This window comes from Branchiostoma floridae, chromosome 14 (genome assembly GCF_000003815.2).
Source record: "Branchiostoma floridae strain S238N-H82 chromosome 14, Bfl_VNyyK, whole genome shotgun sequence".
NCBI classification, from domain to species: domain Eukaryota; kingdom Metazoa; phylum Chordata; class Leptocardii; order Amphioxiformes; family Branchiostomatidae; genus Branchiostoma; species Branchiostoma floridae.
Window position 1 is genome coordinate 15,450,458 of NC_049992.1, and position 18,185 is coordinate 15,468,642.

The 18,185-nt window shown below is 44.1% G+C and overlaps 2 protein-coding genes across 3 annotated transcripts; both read left to right on the forward strand.

Annotated features, from left to right (window-relative positions):
- The first annotated feature begins 299 nt into the window (after positions 1-299).
- On the forward strand, positions 300-7,057 carry LOC118429954 (peptidyl-prolyl cis-trans isomerase-like). 2 transcript variants are annotated; one of them, XM_035840604.1, is made up of 6 exons: positions 300-381; positions 4,504-4,729; positions 5,276-5,392; positions 5,621-5,732; positions 6,117-6,301; positions 6,902-7,057. In XM_035840604.1, exons 2-6 carry the CDS (start codon positions 4,520-4,522, stop codon positions 6,989-6,991), a joined length of 714 nt encoding a protein of 237 aa, XP_035696497.1. In that variant the 5' UTR covers positions 300-381; positions 4,504-4,519; the 3' UTR covers positions 6,992-7,057. The 2 variants fall into 2 exon arrangements, with proteins under 2 accessions (XP_035696497.1, XP_035696496.1); XM_035840603.1 differs by lacking the exon at positions 300-381 and having other exon boundaries at positions 4,369-4,729.
- A 4,598-nt stretch (positions 7,058-11,655) lies between these two features.
- Positions 11,656-13,561, forward strand: LOC118429946 (transcription factor HES-4-like). The gene is made up of 4 exons (XM_035840594.1): positions 11,656-11,907; positions 12,117-12,212; positions 12,366-12,453; positions 12,671-13,561. The coding sequence occupies exons 1-4, from the start codon at positions 11,842-11,844 to the stop codon at positions 13,321-13,323; spliced, it is 903 nt and encodes a 300-aa protein (XP_035696487.1). The 5' UTR covers positions 11,656-11,841; the 3' UTR covers positions 13,324-13,561.
- Positions 13,562-18,185: the final 4,624 nt, after the last annotated feature.

Here is an 18,185-nt window from a genome sequence, read left to right on the forward strand (position 1 = left end):
ATACAATATACAGGGAAGAACTGACATTTTTTGGATTTCTGGCCTTGGGCTAGACGAAACGTTTTGCAATGTAACCAAATGGTCTGCAGCTGGGTCATACGGATTTTAAACAAAGAGCACGTCCTAAAAAAATTCAACACCAAGATGTCCATCCAAATCAAGCTATCTGATACGACGGCCCGGAGTCTATCTGATTCCGGCACATGCTCGGCGAGTCAGGAAGAACTAACCGATGTGAGGAAACTCCGTCGGATCGGCTTGCATCAGACATCAGGCGACGATCAAATAATAGACTGAACCTGATATTCCGTCATACACACCGTTCTTGTGTGTGATTGGAATGAAATTCTGGCCCTATTTTCAAGCAACTATCACCATCAGGTACAAAATTCTCTTAGTGGTATCTCTTAGCTAGCTAAAAATAACGCCAAAGATTTTGAAATATGTTTTACTTACTCTGACCTTACTCTTTCATTCTCTAATGTGATATTTCTTTTTGTTCGTTCCTTTTTTTTAGTCGCTGTTCTTGATGATAAGCTTAGTTTTTCAAAGGTCATGAACTAGCTATGTATATAATATAGTATCTCAGGTCATCTCACGTTTATAGCTATATCTTTTATGTCGTTCTTTTTACAGTAACGGCTAGTCATACCTAACACTGTTACTTCCCAAGTAGAGGTTAGACTCCTTCCTTTTTTTTTGTTTATTTACAGTTTAGGCGGCTTTCTATCTTCTCACGATTTTTCTTTGTCCGCCAGCCAAACTTCTGCAGGCACTCAGTTACCCCGTTTTGGCTGGTGAACATAAAAGAAACAAAGGAAAAAACTGAAACGTCAAAATCAGGCCATAGCCTAACCTCTGCTTGGAGAACACAACACTAGCTGCATTATCTTCCTAAATCCACCGGCAGGTTGTCCATTAGATGTCGCGCCTCACGTACCATACAATCTGCCGACCTGCAACTCTCTTAGCTTTGTTTGTATCCCAGAAATTATGTTAAACCTCGGGAAAAGTTTGTAATACAAATGTTTCTAGAGAAAAGTACCCCCAAAATGGTCCACTAAGTGGACAGTAGTGGCGTTTATTATTACAGCTAATGCGTGTTTGTTGGTACAAGTGGCTCACTTTGGAGCGTTCAGCGACAGCAAGACCAACGCCGTGCTTTCGCAAAGAAATGCAATTATGCATGAAATGGGGGGCAGTGTTGTACCTAAATCCTTGGCTAGACGTCCCGTACAAGGTTGGCGATGTTTGCGCTAAACCATACCTGTGCCTGCTTATGTCCACATATTTGCACGGAGACTCTTGTTTTCTCCTTTGTCTAATCTGTAGATAGACGAAGAAGTGCTTTCTCCAGGGTGAAGAAGAGACTGCCCGGTGCTCTGATGATGTGGTCTAGCAAGGAGCTTTTCGGTTTTCTGATAAAAGCGTGGTTCTAACAAGGACATTATATAACGTCATTGGTTCTAGGAAGCAGACAATGATGTGTACTGTCATAGACAGTACTCCACGAAAACCCAAAGAAAATTCAAGCAAAGAAGCAATGTGAGATGATTATTGTTGTCCAAGATGCAAACGTTTTTTCAGCTCCAAGCCCAAGGATATGATTATGACTAAAAAATGCAGTTAAAGTCAGCAAACAATAGGCTGCAAATTGTAAAATTGTGCTACTGAAGGCTTAGGGATGTCCATGTCCAATGCCTACCATCGGACTATGTATATGCGCCATCGTCAGTTTTACTTCATTGGCGATAATACTCTATTCTATAGTACAAGTCGGTCCGTGTGCTTCCAGAAAGGTTCATGAGTAATTAGTAAGACAAAGCGCTGAGGACGTCCAGGATGTGTCTGAAATAATGCGTAATCTCTTCCGGCTGCCCAAAGCGATTATCAAAAAGCAACAGCGGGATTAAGTCATTATGGGCCAAGCTGACGCAGTCGCTTCCGAGTACGAACACTCTTGTCTCTGTCATCCTCCTTTAGTGGCTTAGAAAATATACACGTGAAGTACACATGCAGCAGAAATTGGTCAAATCGGACTAAAGACTTACTCTCTAAGCAGAGGTTAGGCTCCGGCTGTTTTTTGACGTTTTTTAGTCTTCTTATCGGGCTTTCTTTCTATTCTGAAATGTTTATTGACGTCCGCTAGCCTAGAAATATCACAAAATTGAAAGACCGATAAAAACGACTTAAAAAAAACGTTAGAAAAAACAGCCGGGGCCTAACCTCTGCTTGGAGAGTACTAAAGACTTGCAGAGGAAATGCTTGGCATCACAGAAATGCAGGAAGATCTGTATTTAGTTCAAGACGGCCTTCTTTGACAAAGTCACTTTCTTCAGCTGAAAAACAGCAGTGTTAAATGTGTTAAACTGCATGCCTGGGGGTACGGAACAAAACACATGGTAACTTATAATTACTCCCCAAGTATAAAAACATGATGTTGTAATTTCCACCTGTGTGTGCATATTTAGACTGAAAGAAAGCATGTTTAGACAACAAGAGATGGTGAAGATAATCCTATAAAGTACACCCTGCATTTTCATAAAGCGACGATCAAATCGTCTTAACAACTTAATAGCGAAGCTTCAAGCGGAATCCAATCAATTTTCATCCAATTATATCAATGTGGTCCATTCATAGAACACGGGCGGATTTGTTGTAGGAGGGGTTCAGATATAATCCAATGATTTACAGTCCCAATCTTTGATAAAAGTCCGCATTCACAACAAATTCGCGCTAATGGTACAAGAAAGCCATGCATTGTTCCAATTAAACCGATGTGCCCCCGTTCACAAAAGATTCGTGTGAACATTTGTCCGACTAGGTTCTCTGAAATAATCCAATTGTTTACAGCGGTGGATTTCAATAAAGGCTCCATCAAAACGTTAGCTTAGCCCATTAAAACTCCCAGGTAAGCCTTTACAGATCAATTTTCTCCCAATTAAAACGAATAGCGACATTCACAAAACCACAACCACATCTTTCTGAATGGTGCGGCGAATAATCTGCTCCCTGCCGGGTTGTAGGCTTAGCCGAAGCTTACGGAGAGGATAGTGATAAGTTTTCGTGTATGGGATTTGCAGTTTAATGATAAACCATTCGATTTCGTGTTAGAATTATGCAAATCTAAGGACGAGATTTGTATTGGGGAGGGGCGAATCATAATCCTGTGGTTCTCGCCGTTAGGGGAATGGTTACGGTGGACGTTTGATGGGTCAATCAAGTGTCAAAACTAGGTTGCAATTCTGCCAAGATGTGTAGGAAAAACATCAAGAAACATGGGCTATACAATATGTTTTTGGAATCTGCTACTTCTGCTTTTCCTAAATGATACACTTGACAGTACTGCTGTAAGGCACTACCTAAGAAATGCCTAGTACCTTTATACATGTACAAATGTCAATGGGTGGACTTTTCGACGCTTTGCAAAATCGGGCACCAAATTCAGACGGATTTCTTTCTCGTTTGTAGTCCTTCATTCTCGGAGAGGGATTTAAAAGAAAGGAAAATAGACCAAAACACACAATGGACCAAAGTAGGCAATGCGAACTTTCTCACGTATTCGGTTATCCAACACTAGTGTTTGCGTACGTGCTTGTTTGATGGTTTGATACACAGTTTGTATACTGAATTACGGCAGCTATGATTTTAAAAACTATATAACACAGCTATCAACATCACATTTTAGCGCTGATAATACTTCGGGTGCAAATTAATTGCTCCCCTAAGAAGACAACAGATGTCCAGGGGTTCAATTAAAGTAATTCCCAGTCAGGTCTCGTGCCGTGGCCTTCAGTCTGGATTCTCTGTAAAGCTCCAAATAAAGGAACTCATAATTACAGCGCAGATTGTGTCTATTGAAAAAAGACAGCATCGCTATTATAGAGTCTTCAAAAATCTGGGCCGGTATTTAGAAGTCTTTGCAATGTCCTTCGTGGTAATTGCTTAATCATGAGAAAGAATGTATGTATTTTGTTGCTGCTTGAAATGTCAACATGTGTAATTGCATCTACGCACGAAAAAAAAGTCTGACCTCGGTGATTGTTTCGGAATTATGACTCAAAGAATGTTTCTCTTTCTTAATAATAATATGTTATTTTCAATGGTGTACAGATCTCACAGAAACATTTTTTTTGCATCTTTGGACATGGAAAGCCGACTCGAATCTGGTTTGAAATATAGTGTAAAGAAGACCTACGTTTCAAGTCGACAGTCCTTCAAGTTTTCAAACATTTATCAATGAGCAAACATTAACATGGAAGAGTCGTAACTTTGAGATTTTTAAAAAGTACTTTATTAATAGCAATTTGATAAAGTCCACAAATGAGAAGTAGTTTCTTCCGCAGAGACCATGTGAAAGAGAGGTGCAGAAAGCTGGCCTATTCCCACCCGATGTGAAAATAGCGGCTCCTTAGTTCGACCAACAATAGGTAACATATTCACTCGCATATCATTGACCACGGCCCACTCTGTCTCAATAGGACATTTGTCTTGTTGTGGTAGATAAGAGAAAACCAAGATGGCGGACAAGCCAAAAATGGCAAATAGTACGGGCAGCAAAGACAATATGGCGGATGGGAACAGCAACAAGAAGCAACAGAAGAGGACATGTCTGTGCTCCAGAGCGGTGACCGTTGCCCTGGTGGTATCGGTGGTGCTAATCTGCGTAGGTGTTGCTCTAGTCGCTGGATTCCATTTTGGCTTGAAGAAACCCAAGCCAAATCCAACGGTAAGCATTTGACCTAAATTTACAACGACAACGTTTTTCATGTACGCTATACTACATGTATCATCTCGGCGTGTTAGGTCTTGTTCTGGCACATTCTGGCATGTTTAATAAAAAAACTGTTTACTCAATAGTCGACAACTTCAGGTCACTGACCGGTAGAGTGACAAAGTTACGAAATATCGTGATGAAATACCATGGACCATGAACTTCACGTAGACAGCAAGCATTCCGACTTAAGTGTTCAGTATGAACTTCAATTTGAGAACTTGTGAGGAAAGGAGAGAGTTCGAAAGACTGAATTATACATTATAAACAATACATGTAAGACTCGTGTAACAATGTTTGTGTGCGATGATATAGCCATTAAATATTTGAATGGCAGTAAATCAATAAATCCTTATCAGTTTTCATTGTGTGTTCTAAAAGCCACAATCGTACGTCACAAAATAAAAGTACAGTTGTATGCATTGTTGAAACGTTTGGCGCTTAGTGCAACATTTCGTAAAATTGCTACACATAAAGAGTAGAGTTTGTCATATCCTACAGGTTTTCTTTGACATCACCATCGGCGGAACTCCGGCCGGCCGAATCGTGTTCGAACTGCGCGCCGATGTCGTGCCGAAGACTGCCGAAAACTTCCGAGCTCTCTGCACAGGTGAAAAGGTGAGTGACGTCATGGTTCCATGGTGAGGTCGTTGCTCCTTTTACCCAGAAGCGAGTGCGAGTGTATCGAGGCCATGTACCAAGATTCTGCAAGGCTAGTCTTAACTTACATACATCGTTCTCTACCTACCACATTTGAACTTGGACTTCGTTTTACAGAATAACAAATATTGTATAATTCCAATACATACCCATCTAAGTGTGTGTGTGTGACTGTTTTTTTTCCAGGGCCGAGGCACATGGGGTGAACCATTACACTACAAGGGGGTGATATTCCATAGGTGTATACCCGGCTTCATGGTACAAGGGGGTGACATTCAGTTCAACAATGGCTCGGGAGGTAGGTGTGAGACGAATTATTCATTAGTTCTAAGCTGCACGAAATTTATTTTTTTTTCGTCAAATATTTACTCCAGTTATAAAAGTATAGATATAAATATAGAAGAATCTGATATGGGAAATTGTACTGATTATGAGTCTTGTCTTTTGATTTAGCCATACTGTAGAACTGAAAATGTTTTGGTGGTTTCATGTTCTCTTAAACGCGAATAAGACCACCGCGAACCTTTCCTCTTTTAGAGCAAAACCATACATGTCAGTTTCAACCGCGAACCTAAACCACCGCGAATATAATACTACGTTTTCTACCTATCGCGAAATGAAATGTCCGCAAACTTTTCTCATTTTTACAGTATCGTGAATTGTATCTTTTCTACATTTTCAGGGGAGAGTATCTATGGAGGAGATTTTCCCGACGAGAACTTTAAGTTGAATCACACTGGACCAGGGATCCTGAGTATGGCGAACGCCGGACCGGACACCAACGGTTCTCAGTTCTTCATAACGGTCGTCCAGACGCCATGGTTGGACGGCAAACACGTGGTCTTCGGCAAGGTTATTCAGGGATACGTGAGTTCAGTTTTTTTAGATTTTATCTCTATATATTTCTAGTCTAAAAGTTGTGCCTAAAATGCAAATAAGGACTGATACACCCTTTTAAAGTGCTGTAATTTTTTTCTTCTCATTGGCTTCAAGTTCCAAATCTTCGAATTCTGAAAGAGTATCATCTTCACATAGAGACCGGTTATCTAGTTCTATAGCATATGAATAATGCTATATGTTGACGGGTCATTTTGTCAGGTACTGATATTGTACAGCAGTTTTGCGGATGGAATAATCAATTAGCTTCGTCAGTGTATATTCATATAAACAGAGATGCTTCATACTTTGCTAAAACTGCACGTTAGAGACACGTGACTGTAGCAGATGGTCGTGAATGCCATATAATCCTACAGAGACACAGGTTATCTGGCATTTACGACCCTCTGCTGCAGTCACGTGTCTTCGACGTCACGTTCTGGAAGCTGCAGTAGACAGGTCCATTCCGTGAACAAGGCTGACGGAGTCAACTGAAAATTTGAGGTAAATCCAACTTATTTGAAGTGCTGGTTAGTGAAAGTTTAGTTTATCCATAATATTGTACCGTTTTGTTTCCCTGTTTCATTTCAGGACGTTGTGGAGAAGATAGAAGCAGCCGGATCTCCCAGCGGAGCGACGACGGCCCGGGTCCTGATCGCTAACAGTGGACAACTAACTTAATACTGTAAATGCATTTAAGTTTGCAGGGATTTGAATGTTAAAAAATAACTTTTCTCGGTGGTTTTATGTTCGATGTGCGATAGCACTATGCATTGTAGTCTCTTACTGCCATGGAAAAATGTTCGCGGTGGTTTTAAGTTCGCGGTGAAGCGGCCACCGCGAAAACCGCGAACATTTAACCACCACGAAAGGATTCTGCATTTACAGTAATGTCTGGCGGCTGAGCAAGTTCTCACAATGGGCGTGGCCCTATGTTGAACACGTCATCATGACGTCATAAAATTTTGCATGAATCATCACCTTGCAATAGGGTTCTTGCTTTTTTTTGGTAAACTGATTTGTAGCATTTGTAGGCCGCAATGTTTATGCTTTTGTTAATCATGGATGCTTGTCCCACGAATGTTTTGTACGCATACGTGTATAATCTATTTGATTATTTTGTGCGTTTATGATGAAGTTCTTGGGGGAAAATATCTAGAGCCATATATAACACAAAGAAGTATTTTTAAGGTACCCGAGAAGCCATTGCATTAGCCATACCCTTTTCTTATCTTTATGTCCTAGATGGGAGTGGGACACGTGATTCAATCTTATATCTAATCAAACCATTCTTGTAACTTTATTCTTATTTGAAATATGACCCACTAGCTTAATGAGTAGCATATACGACGACGGAATTTAATTGTACGTTCTCGTGATCGTTTCTGTCTCCAGTCTACATTTTTTAGACCTATATCTATGTACAATCGACTCAGTGACATGTAAATTGTAAGTAGACTCTGCTATATACTGTACATCTATATCTATCTATATCTATCTATCTATCTATCTATAGAGATATAAAGAGATAAAGATATAGATAGATAGATAGATAGATATAGCCAAAAAGGACTAACATCCTTTTGTCTATCATTGATGTACAAAGAATTGCAAAGTTCGATGTTCAGCGTCATTTATGTGTATACTTTGTGGTTATCATGAAATAATTGTGGTTGTTGATTGTGAGTAAAAAAGAAAATGAAGAGATACGTTTGTGACTCTGTTGTGTTTTGGGAACGATTTGACATTTTCTGACCCAACCCTTCCAAACATTCGTCAGGTCACGACGATAAAGAAGAACACATGTACAAACAAGTTTGCACCTGTGTATAGCCATGTTTAAAGGGAGATCAACTACTGCCAAATACACAGCACGCCACACCATTCTCGTCTGCGTTGCCTGGAAACCGTCGTCATGACGACGCAAGAGGCATACGCACGAAGCGCCAAACGCAGGTGTCGTCCTAAAAATAACCACGTCGTTCCGTTCTTCCGTCCTTGGGGTTAACGACACAGACCACGTGTACAAATATGTGGAAACACCCGTCTGTTTATCGCAATTTCACTTCTTTGAAGAACGATAACTCTTGACTTGCATGACAAAAAAGCGCTACAAAAAAGCGCCACCTAGCAGTGAAGCACCAGTACCTGCAGTCCACGTCTCCCGTAAAGTCTTTTTTCTGCTTGAAGATTTTTGTATGTTGAACTTGTAAATACTCAAAGAGACGTGCTGTCGCGTGTTATCAGCCGCGTGTCTGTCCGTCTGTCTGGGTCCAGCAAACGACCCATCTCCCCCCCCTTCCCCAAGCGAAGCTGAGTCAACTTTCTTGTTTGACTGACCTCTGACACTGATCAGCCAAGGGTCCCACCCTGAGTGTGGGAAAAGCAAACTATCCAAAAAAAGTCAGTCGGAAAAGTCAATTGGCGCGCTTTCCTTACAAAGTCTGCAAATAGATATAAACGTTGTGCAAACAAGAACTTTGTTCTTGCCTGCACAATTGTACAATCAATTTTCCCGCCTTTTTTCCTGTCAGTGAAGGAGTCTTGTTCTAACTTCTAAGACATACGACGTAATTGTATTTTGAGCTCTTTAGAGAGTGACTCTTTCTGGTCAGTGAAACTGATCCTATGTTTCCTTCTGTTTGTTACAAGACAGAACGTATTGTATGTAGAAGAGAACGCTTAAGTTCCACGTGAGATGTTTTAAATATCCAGGGACGCCTGCGCAAACACCTGTTAAAGGTGTGTACTGTGCAAACTGTTTTCTACCTTCTTAGGGGTCACCGTACCGTTGTGAAGCCATTTGGATCCACATAGAAGTATAATTCGTTACGTATCTGACCACAGTTTTTACGTCAAATTTAGCTAGTCACTACCAAACTGACTACGCTGAGAGTTTTGCTACCAGAGGAGTTGGTCGACCGCGCTCTGGAGAGGAAACATAAACCTTACACTACTAGGAGTCATCGTCTGTGAGGACAAGGCGTTGTTCGGTATTTGCTACAGTGGAGTGTACGCAAAACAAATCGGGCCCGTCGCCCTTATCAGTATTTGACGACCATGGGTTCAAGTGCAGCAAAAAAGAAACATTTGAACCAGCTGCCGGAGAATACACAGACACGTTTGTCCTGGAGTCCAAACTGTGCTTGACTGGTCACTGGATGACCACTCCAGGACGTGTCGCGACAGCGGTACACACAGGGGCTTAAATGGTCATCCAGGAGAGCCACTGCAACAACTTGAAGAGGCCTGGCTGTTTCTTTAGTGTGCTGAGATAACGAGAAGCAATACTTCAAATGAAGCACAGGGAAAGATGAGAATACATTTGGTACGAAAGGGGATATGCATACTCTCACTGTTATCGATAATGCTTTGTTATTGTTTTGTATGTAGCCTCTTAGTACTATTGTCTGTATAGCTATTAGTTGTTATTGGTTGCCATACATTGTACCCTGTGCGATTGTTGAGCAATAAACTCATTCATTCATTCATTCTAAGCAGAGCTAGAGGTTGGTGGGGATTTTCGTGACCTTTTCCTTGTATGCCGTATTTTTCGACCAGCCTCTCCGTCTTGAAGATTAATGAACAAAAACTTAATCTCAGAACCATTGTGTTCGTTAACTTCTTTGCCTCACAGTCGATGTGCGCTGGAGCACACAGACAGACAGACAACAGACAGACAGACAACAATCGACTCGCACGCCTTGCGTGTCAGCGCACACATGTACACCTGCACTGTGTACGGAACCTGTACGGGATTAAATTGTAGACCTCTGGCCTGGTTAAACTTCCTTCCTGCTCCCCGGTATCTAGCTACCGGTTCTGTACAGCAGAGTTCGCTGTTTCATCCTCCGAAATCCCCGCCAGTAATAGGTACCTGGTGCTGAACCGGAAACTCCACACAGCCTGTTTGTGGGGTTAGGCAGACAGCCAGAGTCTGTGCCTCCGACCCTCGCCGTAACCCACCGCACCGGTCTCGAAACAGCGCACCGCGACGCACGCGACGGTTGGAAGGGAGGGAGAGGAAACCTGATCCGGGGAGGGTACGCGGCTTGGCGGGTGGCGGGCGCCCCGTGGCACGTGCCCGGGTGTTAACATCCCCCCAACCCTCTGTCCAACACGTGCCGCACATGTACAGTCATCACCTGCACCTGTAGACAGGTGAAATGTGTTCCCTTCGCCATCACCCACATGAAGGACGCGCTTACTCGATAGTTCTTATTCACCTGCATGTCTTGATTTCCAATGCCTTTGCGAAATCTGCAAAGCGTTATGCTACACACGTTTTCAAAGTTACATTTGATACTCTGCAGACATGAACACTAAGATATTGGCAGGAAGGACAGATTTAACTTGGCACACGGTTCACAACTCTGTCCCAAACCACAAACAGGTGTGTCCGTTTGGTACACGGGGCGTTCGCCATCCAAGGAGGTACAGGTGGGACTAAAAAGAGAGGGTGGCCAGAACGTATGCTACAAATGTATATCCACACTCAGGATATCGTAGCTGTCATCGTGTAAGATAGTGACGACACTGGCAACGCCACTAAAGATTTGTTCTGCGTTGGCACAAGAAGTCGAACGAGTTTTCATACAACGCAAAAACTTCAAGAGCTAACATCACACATCATATGCATCGAAAGACTTCCTGGATAGTTTCTTCACAAACCAACAAGATATCTGAATCCACAGGTAGCTTGCATTCATCTAGCGACAGAAGTATTTTAGGGTTTACTCGTTGGCGGCATTTTCCCGCCAAACGAAGCAGACGAGAGCATGACACACGTGGTGCCGATGACCACGTACGATAAGAGTTCAAAGGTTTGAAAAGTTACGAGCAATGATTTATACTTTTCATATTGTTCAGATCCTAAATCTTAACCCTTTTTTCAAGTTGTAGACAGCGAAATCCTTTGATGCTGTCCGAAGAATGTCGCCCGCACAGATTGCGGAGAGATCTGCCGTGATTCTCGGCTTTCGACGCCTCCAGACATTTAGCCTCTTAGCCTAACTTCTGTTTACACTTGAAATGCTTGTTTACAGTAGAGAGGAGGCAGAACTTGTGGGCGGGGTTTTCCCACACTCCCGACGGCTGCGGACAAAAACCTCGGCACGTGCTTTGCGGGATAATAAGCCTGCCTCACCTCGCATGCCAGCAGATGTCAACTGTCAGGAGTGCCTACGTAAGAACAAAAGACCCGCCCTGAATAACATCCGACCAATCAGCGCCAAGAAGTCGAAGACCAGAGTGACTAGTACCCAATAGCGTGCGGTTTTGTAAAGATCAGGAATCATCTATTTTCATTGCACGGTGTGATTGGTCTACTGTGAGGGAATGCGCCCGGCCACAGGTTGGAAAGGAGGCCGATGGTCAGACGTAAATCCCCCGTGCGGTAATCTGTCCCCCACACTTCTGGCAAGCCGCAGCGACGCTTGGACACGACTCCCCCCCTTCCTTCCGAGACAACTTCGGCTGTGCTCAATACTTTTTCGTAACTCATCTCAGTTCCACAAGGAAGAACGGATCTAATGTCCAAGATGCCGACAGAAAAAGTCCCAGAGAAGGCCAAGTCTAGCGAGACTCAGCGTCGCAAGGTGAGAGAGACTTGGTCGAGGATTTTTGGTGGGGAGACCTGAATACGGGACCGCCTGAAACCCGGTAGTCGGGTCGGCTGCGGGTCGTGTGTAGAGCGCGTGCCGTGCCCGGCGCGTGCGAGACACCGACCCCTTCTCGCTTTCACGTCATTGCGTTTTCAGTCCAATGTCTGAGTTTGTTCTAACCGTGCTTCTTGTCTTGTTCACAGTCTTCCAAGCCGATCATGGAAAAGAGACGCCGGGCTAGAATTAACGACAGCCTGAACCAGCTCAAGACCCTCATCTTGGACGCCCTCAAGAAAGACGTAAGTACTGTTGGTAATTCTGATATTTCACAAACACGCGTTTTGGCACCTATTTCATACGTCTAAAACATGAACCATTCCTACAACTTTGTGTTAAAAGATATATGTATCTGCTGTGCTGATATTAAACTCTTTTTCGTGTATATTTTACAGAGCTCCCGCCACTCTAAGCTGGAGAAGGCCGACATTCTGGAAATGACCGTGAAACACCTGCGCAACCTCCAGAGGCAACAGATCGCTGGTAAGCATAACTTCCTTGTCGTCCATCCACCATTTATGAAAACATTTTAGTATTTTTAGCCGAGCATAAGTAAAGGAGCGTACACTACATGTACACGGTAAATCTGTTTCTCCCAGCCATGTGACTTGCGTGCCAGAGGTGTGTGCTGATCTTTGGTCCGTGTTGACAAACTGTGTCCCTTGACTGACCCGACGTTTTTCCCTGTCTCTCCCCGCAGACGCCGTCATCAGAGACCCGGTGGCCCTGAGCAAGTACCGGGCCGGCTACTCCGAGTGCATGACGGAGGTGTCCCGCTTCCTCACCGGCTCGGACGGCGTGGACGGCCAGGTACAACAGCGGCTGCTCGGTCACCTCGCCAGCTGCTGCCAGACCGTGGACACCATCGCGCCCGTACAGCAGCCCGTCCACGTGCAGGTGGCCGCCGCCGTACCGCCGGTCTCCGTCGCCGGGGCCATCAGCCTGGGCAGCCCGACGGCTCAGCAAACCTCGCCACTCCGCGTTCCCGGCCCGGCCGTCCCGACAACAGCATACGGCGGGATCCCCGTGGTGCCGGGGCAGATCCCCAGCGGGGAGCCGGTGGCTGTCCTGCTGCCCAGTCAGGCGTTTCCAGGTGGACAAATGCCCAGCCACGTCATTCCTGTGTACGCGAACGCAACAGTGGTCGGCAGCTCTCGTCCGGAGGCTTCCGTGCATGGAGTAACCACAAGCACGTTTGTACAGTCGACAACTGGACCAACAACAGTAACCCCCGCTCCCGGACTTATTACCGCGGTGTCCAGCCTTCCCCAGGCGGTGCAGCGCTCACCTGTGCCCGCCGCCCAGGCGGCGCCGGTCCCCAGCGACATGGACAAAATGTGGAGACCGTGGTGACCACAGCACGAAACGAAAGACTTGTGACAGACTCTAAGCATTCCGTATGTCTTATAAGAAAAGTTGTGTACATATTCCGAAGATATTTTTGCATGGTCTGTATATATTGTTTGATCCACATTGTTGTCAGATATCGAACGATATCGTCGAGGCGTATGCATTCTGATATTGCGAGAAGAATTATTGTTTTACTATATCTATTTTGAGAATTAAAAAGAAAGATTTCTGGAAAGTCAAACTTGTGTGTTTCGTTTTAATATGGTATCCATGGGCTAGTTTGATATTTGTAGCAGGGTAACAAACTTTGAATAATAACCGTCGTCAAGTACTAGTATCAGATCTAGCCTCCACCAGGCCGCCTTTCAGGGGTGTGTTTCCAAGAACCCGGCTAAAAATGGGGTAAATCAGTCTGGCAAGGAGTTTCCTCCACCACACCGGCCAAAAAATCCCTCTGGGGGCCAAACTCCCCTGGCAAGATTCCCCCTATATGATCCTATATAGAGTGTAGTTAGCTAGCCTCCGCCAGGCCTTCCTACGGGGATGCGAGGATCGTAGAATTCGGCATAAAAATTGGGAAACTGGCCAGGGGAGGTGGTCCACGCTTCGGTTCAGGTCTCCCCGGCTGCGCGACCGAACAACTCTTCTTGTAGCAAAACTTCCCTGGCAAATCATTCTTTCTATAACAGCCAGCGTAGTCAGTTTGGTAGACACTAGTAGACAGCCTGGAAGAGACAAGGCACCAGTGCTGTAGGGTAACATGGAGAGGGTTGCCAATCCGTGCGGTTTGCACCCACTTCAATAGTCGCCCTCCAAACTGACGTAAACGAAATCAGGATGACCCTCAGAGTCTGGTTGAAGAGGAAACCATAAATGAGTCACGTATTGACACAATGGAATCAACTCCATTCGTGTCACAGGTAATTTACGCGACAAATTAAACTTCCTTTTCCTCCAACAATATAATAGCACCAAAAAAGCAGAAGTATAAAGAAACTAGTGACTGTGAGATGTGAATAATAATGGCGGAAGTGGGGGAAGTTATGCCCAATCTGAGAGTGCTGATAACAAAGCCTATATTTATCATTGTTGTCACGGCATGTAGTGAACTGTAAGTGGCACGTGTCGGCGGACTTTAAATTAGGGGTGCATCGCGCTCCAGTTGCATGACGCAGCACTAAAACCTATGATGATGATCTATTATAGTTATTAGTCGGCCACCGCCGTCCGATGAAAGAACGTTGTAATGGCAATAAAGAGTATTTGTTTTTCTGGACATGTAAGCAGGAAATGCGACAGTCATTGAGCCGTAAGTCACAACAAGTCTATTTTCGAAGAACCACAGCAAATATTTCGTGTTGTCCGACAAGCGTTAGGTATCATCAAGAAGGCTATTACCTAATGGGCGTCGTGTAGATTCTTTTTGCTTTGCTACCATCTCAGGTCACTAGAATGGCCCAAAGAATTGTAAACTTTGGCAAGAATGCAGCCGTCCTAAAGGAGGAACTCAATGAAGCGCCACATAGCGTCTGGTCTGCATTTTGCAGAAAGCAAAAAAGCATTGTCAGCTGAATCTATCGCTTTGGACCGGGATACCAATTTTCCTCCGCTCTTCTAATGTTCGGCACGTATCCTATAGAAAAAGGATACATGAGAACTGTTTAGGGCATTTATCTAAAACACCACGTCTATATTCAGGATAGGCATGTTCCAACAGGCTTTTACAGAAACTTGCTTCAGGGCATTTAACTTAATGACGAAGATGCTTCATGACGGTTTTAGTAACTTTTAACTCCTTTGTAAGTCGTGTTTATCACAAAACATTGCGGTCCTTCCAAGCGTGTGGGCGAACAAAGACGCCGGGCGGCACCTGAATGCTCGCCCGAACACGTCAACATGTCAGGGGTGTGGAAACGTGGCGATCTCGTGCCCTGCGTACGTGTCACCACATGCTGAAGTCTTGCCGAACGCCTCGGGGTGTGTACATGTTTGTGTGTGTACGTGTGTGCGTGTCATCAACTTGTGTGGGTCTTTTTTGCTGACTACGCTCTGATCTCTCAGTTTAAACCGTATTCAACATGTTACAAAGATGTGATCTTTCTGTTCAAGGCAAAGTCGGGGTGGATTTTCTAATCAACGTCAATTTGAAAGGTGACCGAATAAAGCAGGTTACGTCACAAAGAGGGAAACCCTTCCTTCAAAACTTTCTATTCGACGGGAGATCGTCCTTTGTTACGCACTGCCGGACAGAACAAGGAAGTCAGCTTCAAAAGAAGCTGTGTTTGAGGGGCAACACTGTCTTGAATCTAACAGAAGGAACATAGGACATAAAAGAACTTTGAGAAACCAAAATATTTGGTTTGAGATGTAAGTCATGTAACGTATTATGTTGTAGTTTATCGTTTCTTCTTTATTTTGTATTCGTCGAAAGTAGGCCTCAAGACAGGGCACTGTGTTTCTCAATGATCAATGTTGATGAAATGAAGCTCTGCCGACACACCAACACGTGAGAGACTATCGATCACAATGTATTGGAATGGTCATAAGCCATCACAGACTGAAACCTTACCAAAATGACATCCAGACTCGCGGAAATCCAAGAAGACTTCGCAGTTCGCATGTATAGTCTCTACGAGACCAAGGAGATTTTATAAAGATGGCAAAAGCAAAAAAGCTCCTTGACCAGACTGACTACGCAGGCTATTATGGGGACAATAATTTGCCAGGGGAGTTTTGCTACCGTGAGAGGAGTCGGTTAGCCTGGATACCATACCCCAACCTCAAAATATATCTTTCTGCACGATAGATACTTGAGATCGGGCTGGGGTTTGGTAACCAGGCTAGGAGTCGGTCGGCCGCGCAAGAGGGGAATTATGAATCTACTGTATTCTACGTAAGCGTGGACTGACTCCCCTGGCCAATTTCCCGATTTTTTTTGCCGAATTCTACTATCCCTACACCCCTATAGGAGAGCCTGGTGGAGGCTATCGCTTGTACACGTCCCCTCACTGTCTTGTTTTTTTTATTTCACTCACGAACTTAGGCAGGGATAAGCTATTAGCCCGTCTGTCTCCCGGATACCGAGTTATCATTATTTTGCCCACCCACACTGTACAAAACTCGCCCGGAACAAACTTGTTACGAAACAAACATGTTATGACTATTACTATAATTGAGGTGATGATACGAAAGTCCCACAACAAACACTTCAATATAAAGGCTCCAGACGCCACTGTCGTAATCATAGGATACGCCCATACTTAAGCGTGGAGGACAAAAAGCCTTAGTAAACGTCTTCATGTTTATTTGTGGACAGTAAGGAAGTTGTAAAATGTACTTTGTAACCTTTTAACATTTTGAATTCCATGCATGTGTAAGCAGGCAGGCTCTTCTGCTGAGAAATAAGTCGAACCGGCGTTTATTAAACCCCCCAAAATATAATCCCCTGCTAAAACATTCGTTGTCTTTTGTACGATTTCGTATAGCGTTTGGGGCTACGGATCTTTTGGAGAGGCTTTGTGTCTAGTGAACGAAGTGCTACTGTCCACGCAGAGGTTATATACTCTGGCTGTTTTAGGAGTCTTTTGTTAATCGGGCTTTCTATTTTGTACAGTTCTTGATGTCTCGGGGCCGCCTAAAAACTTCAAAAACAGCCGGGGACTAACCTCTTCTTGGAGAGTACGAAACACAACATATTAAAAATGTGTGCAAAATTTGACAAGAGAATGACATACAAAAGTCTAAGCCATTTACCTGCTACTTCTTCTTTTAGAGGTTTCAGCTAAAATCGCTATGTACAGCAGTCTACCAGGCTAGTTCACGGACAATTCTTAGCAAAAGGTATGACCGGTTGGATACTGCTTGGTCGGCTTTTGATACTGTCTTGTGTTCTTTTCAACCTGCCTGCCTCCACCAGGCCTTCCTATGGGGGTACTGGGATCTTAGAATTCGGGAAAAAAATCAGGAAATTGACCATGGGAGTCAGTCCAGTCCACACTTATGTTTGTGTTTCCCCGGCGCGGTCGGCCAAACTCTCTGGTAGCAAAACTCGCCTGGCAAATTATTCTCCCTATAATTTAGTATAAACAGCCAGCGTAGTCAGTCTGGTCAAGGTCCTTGGTCTGGTCAACCTTTTTTCAACCTCCTTGGTCTGGTAGAGACTAGAAGATTAGCACCCACGCACAATTTGACGATACTCCCCCTCCCTAATGTCCAATAAACTACGAAATTCACCCCCTCCCCTCCCGTAAAAAACTACATGCCTTTGACCACCCTGAGTTATACGGCTTTCTGGTTTGTTAAACTAGTCTAACTTGTTCTCGTCCCTTTTCATTTCAATTTTCATCTGTCCTCATTTCAAGTCGTTTTCTTTGATTTTTCTTGGTCTTGTGACTCCCTAAAGAGGAGTAAAGCCCCAGGGAGGACGTCTTACAAAAGAAAAGAACAACAAAAGAAACCTCGCAAGATTCTGGGACATTCAGACCAGGCGGGCATGTCAATGGTTTCAGTGCGTGCGAGTGGGCGTGGGTGTGAAGTTAGCCCCGCCTGACCAAATCCCCAGCGCGTGGCAAAATTTCGCGGGTAGGTGCTACTGCCTTTCTTCCCTCCCGACATTCCGGGCGCCATGTTCCGCTTACTCTTTGAGAAAAGCATGTTAATATCAGTCGGCTTTTTATACGACAATTGCATAGAGAACTTGATTCTGTTGATGAGATAGTATCATAGTAGCTATAGTTGATCATTGTTGGTGCCCAATTGATTGTACAGTATTAGAAAAATGTATATAATTAGGACTCTGAGAGGTGACCTTCACGACTGTGACCAAGTGACCAAGGACGTTTTATACAACTTCCTTGCTGTGACCA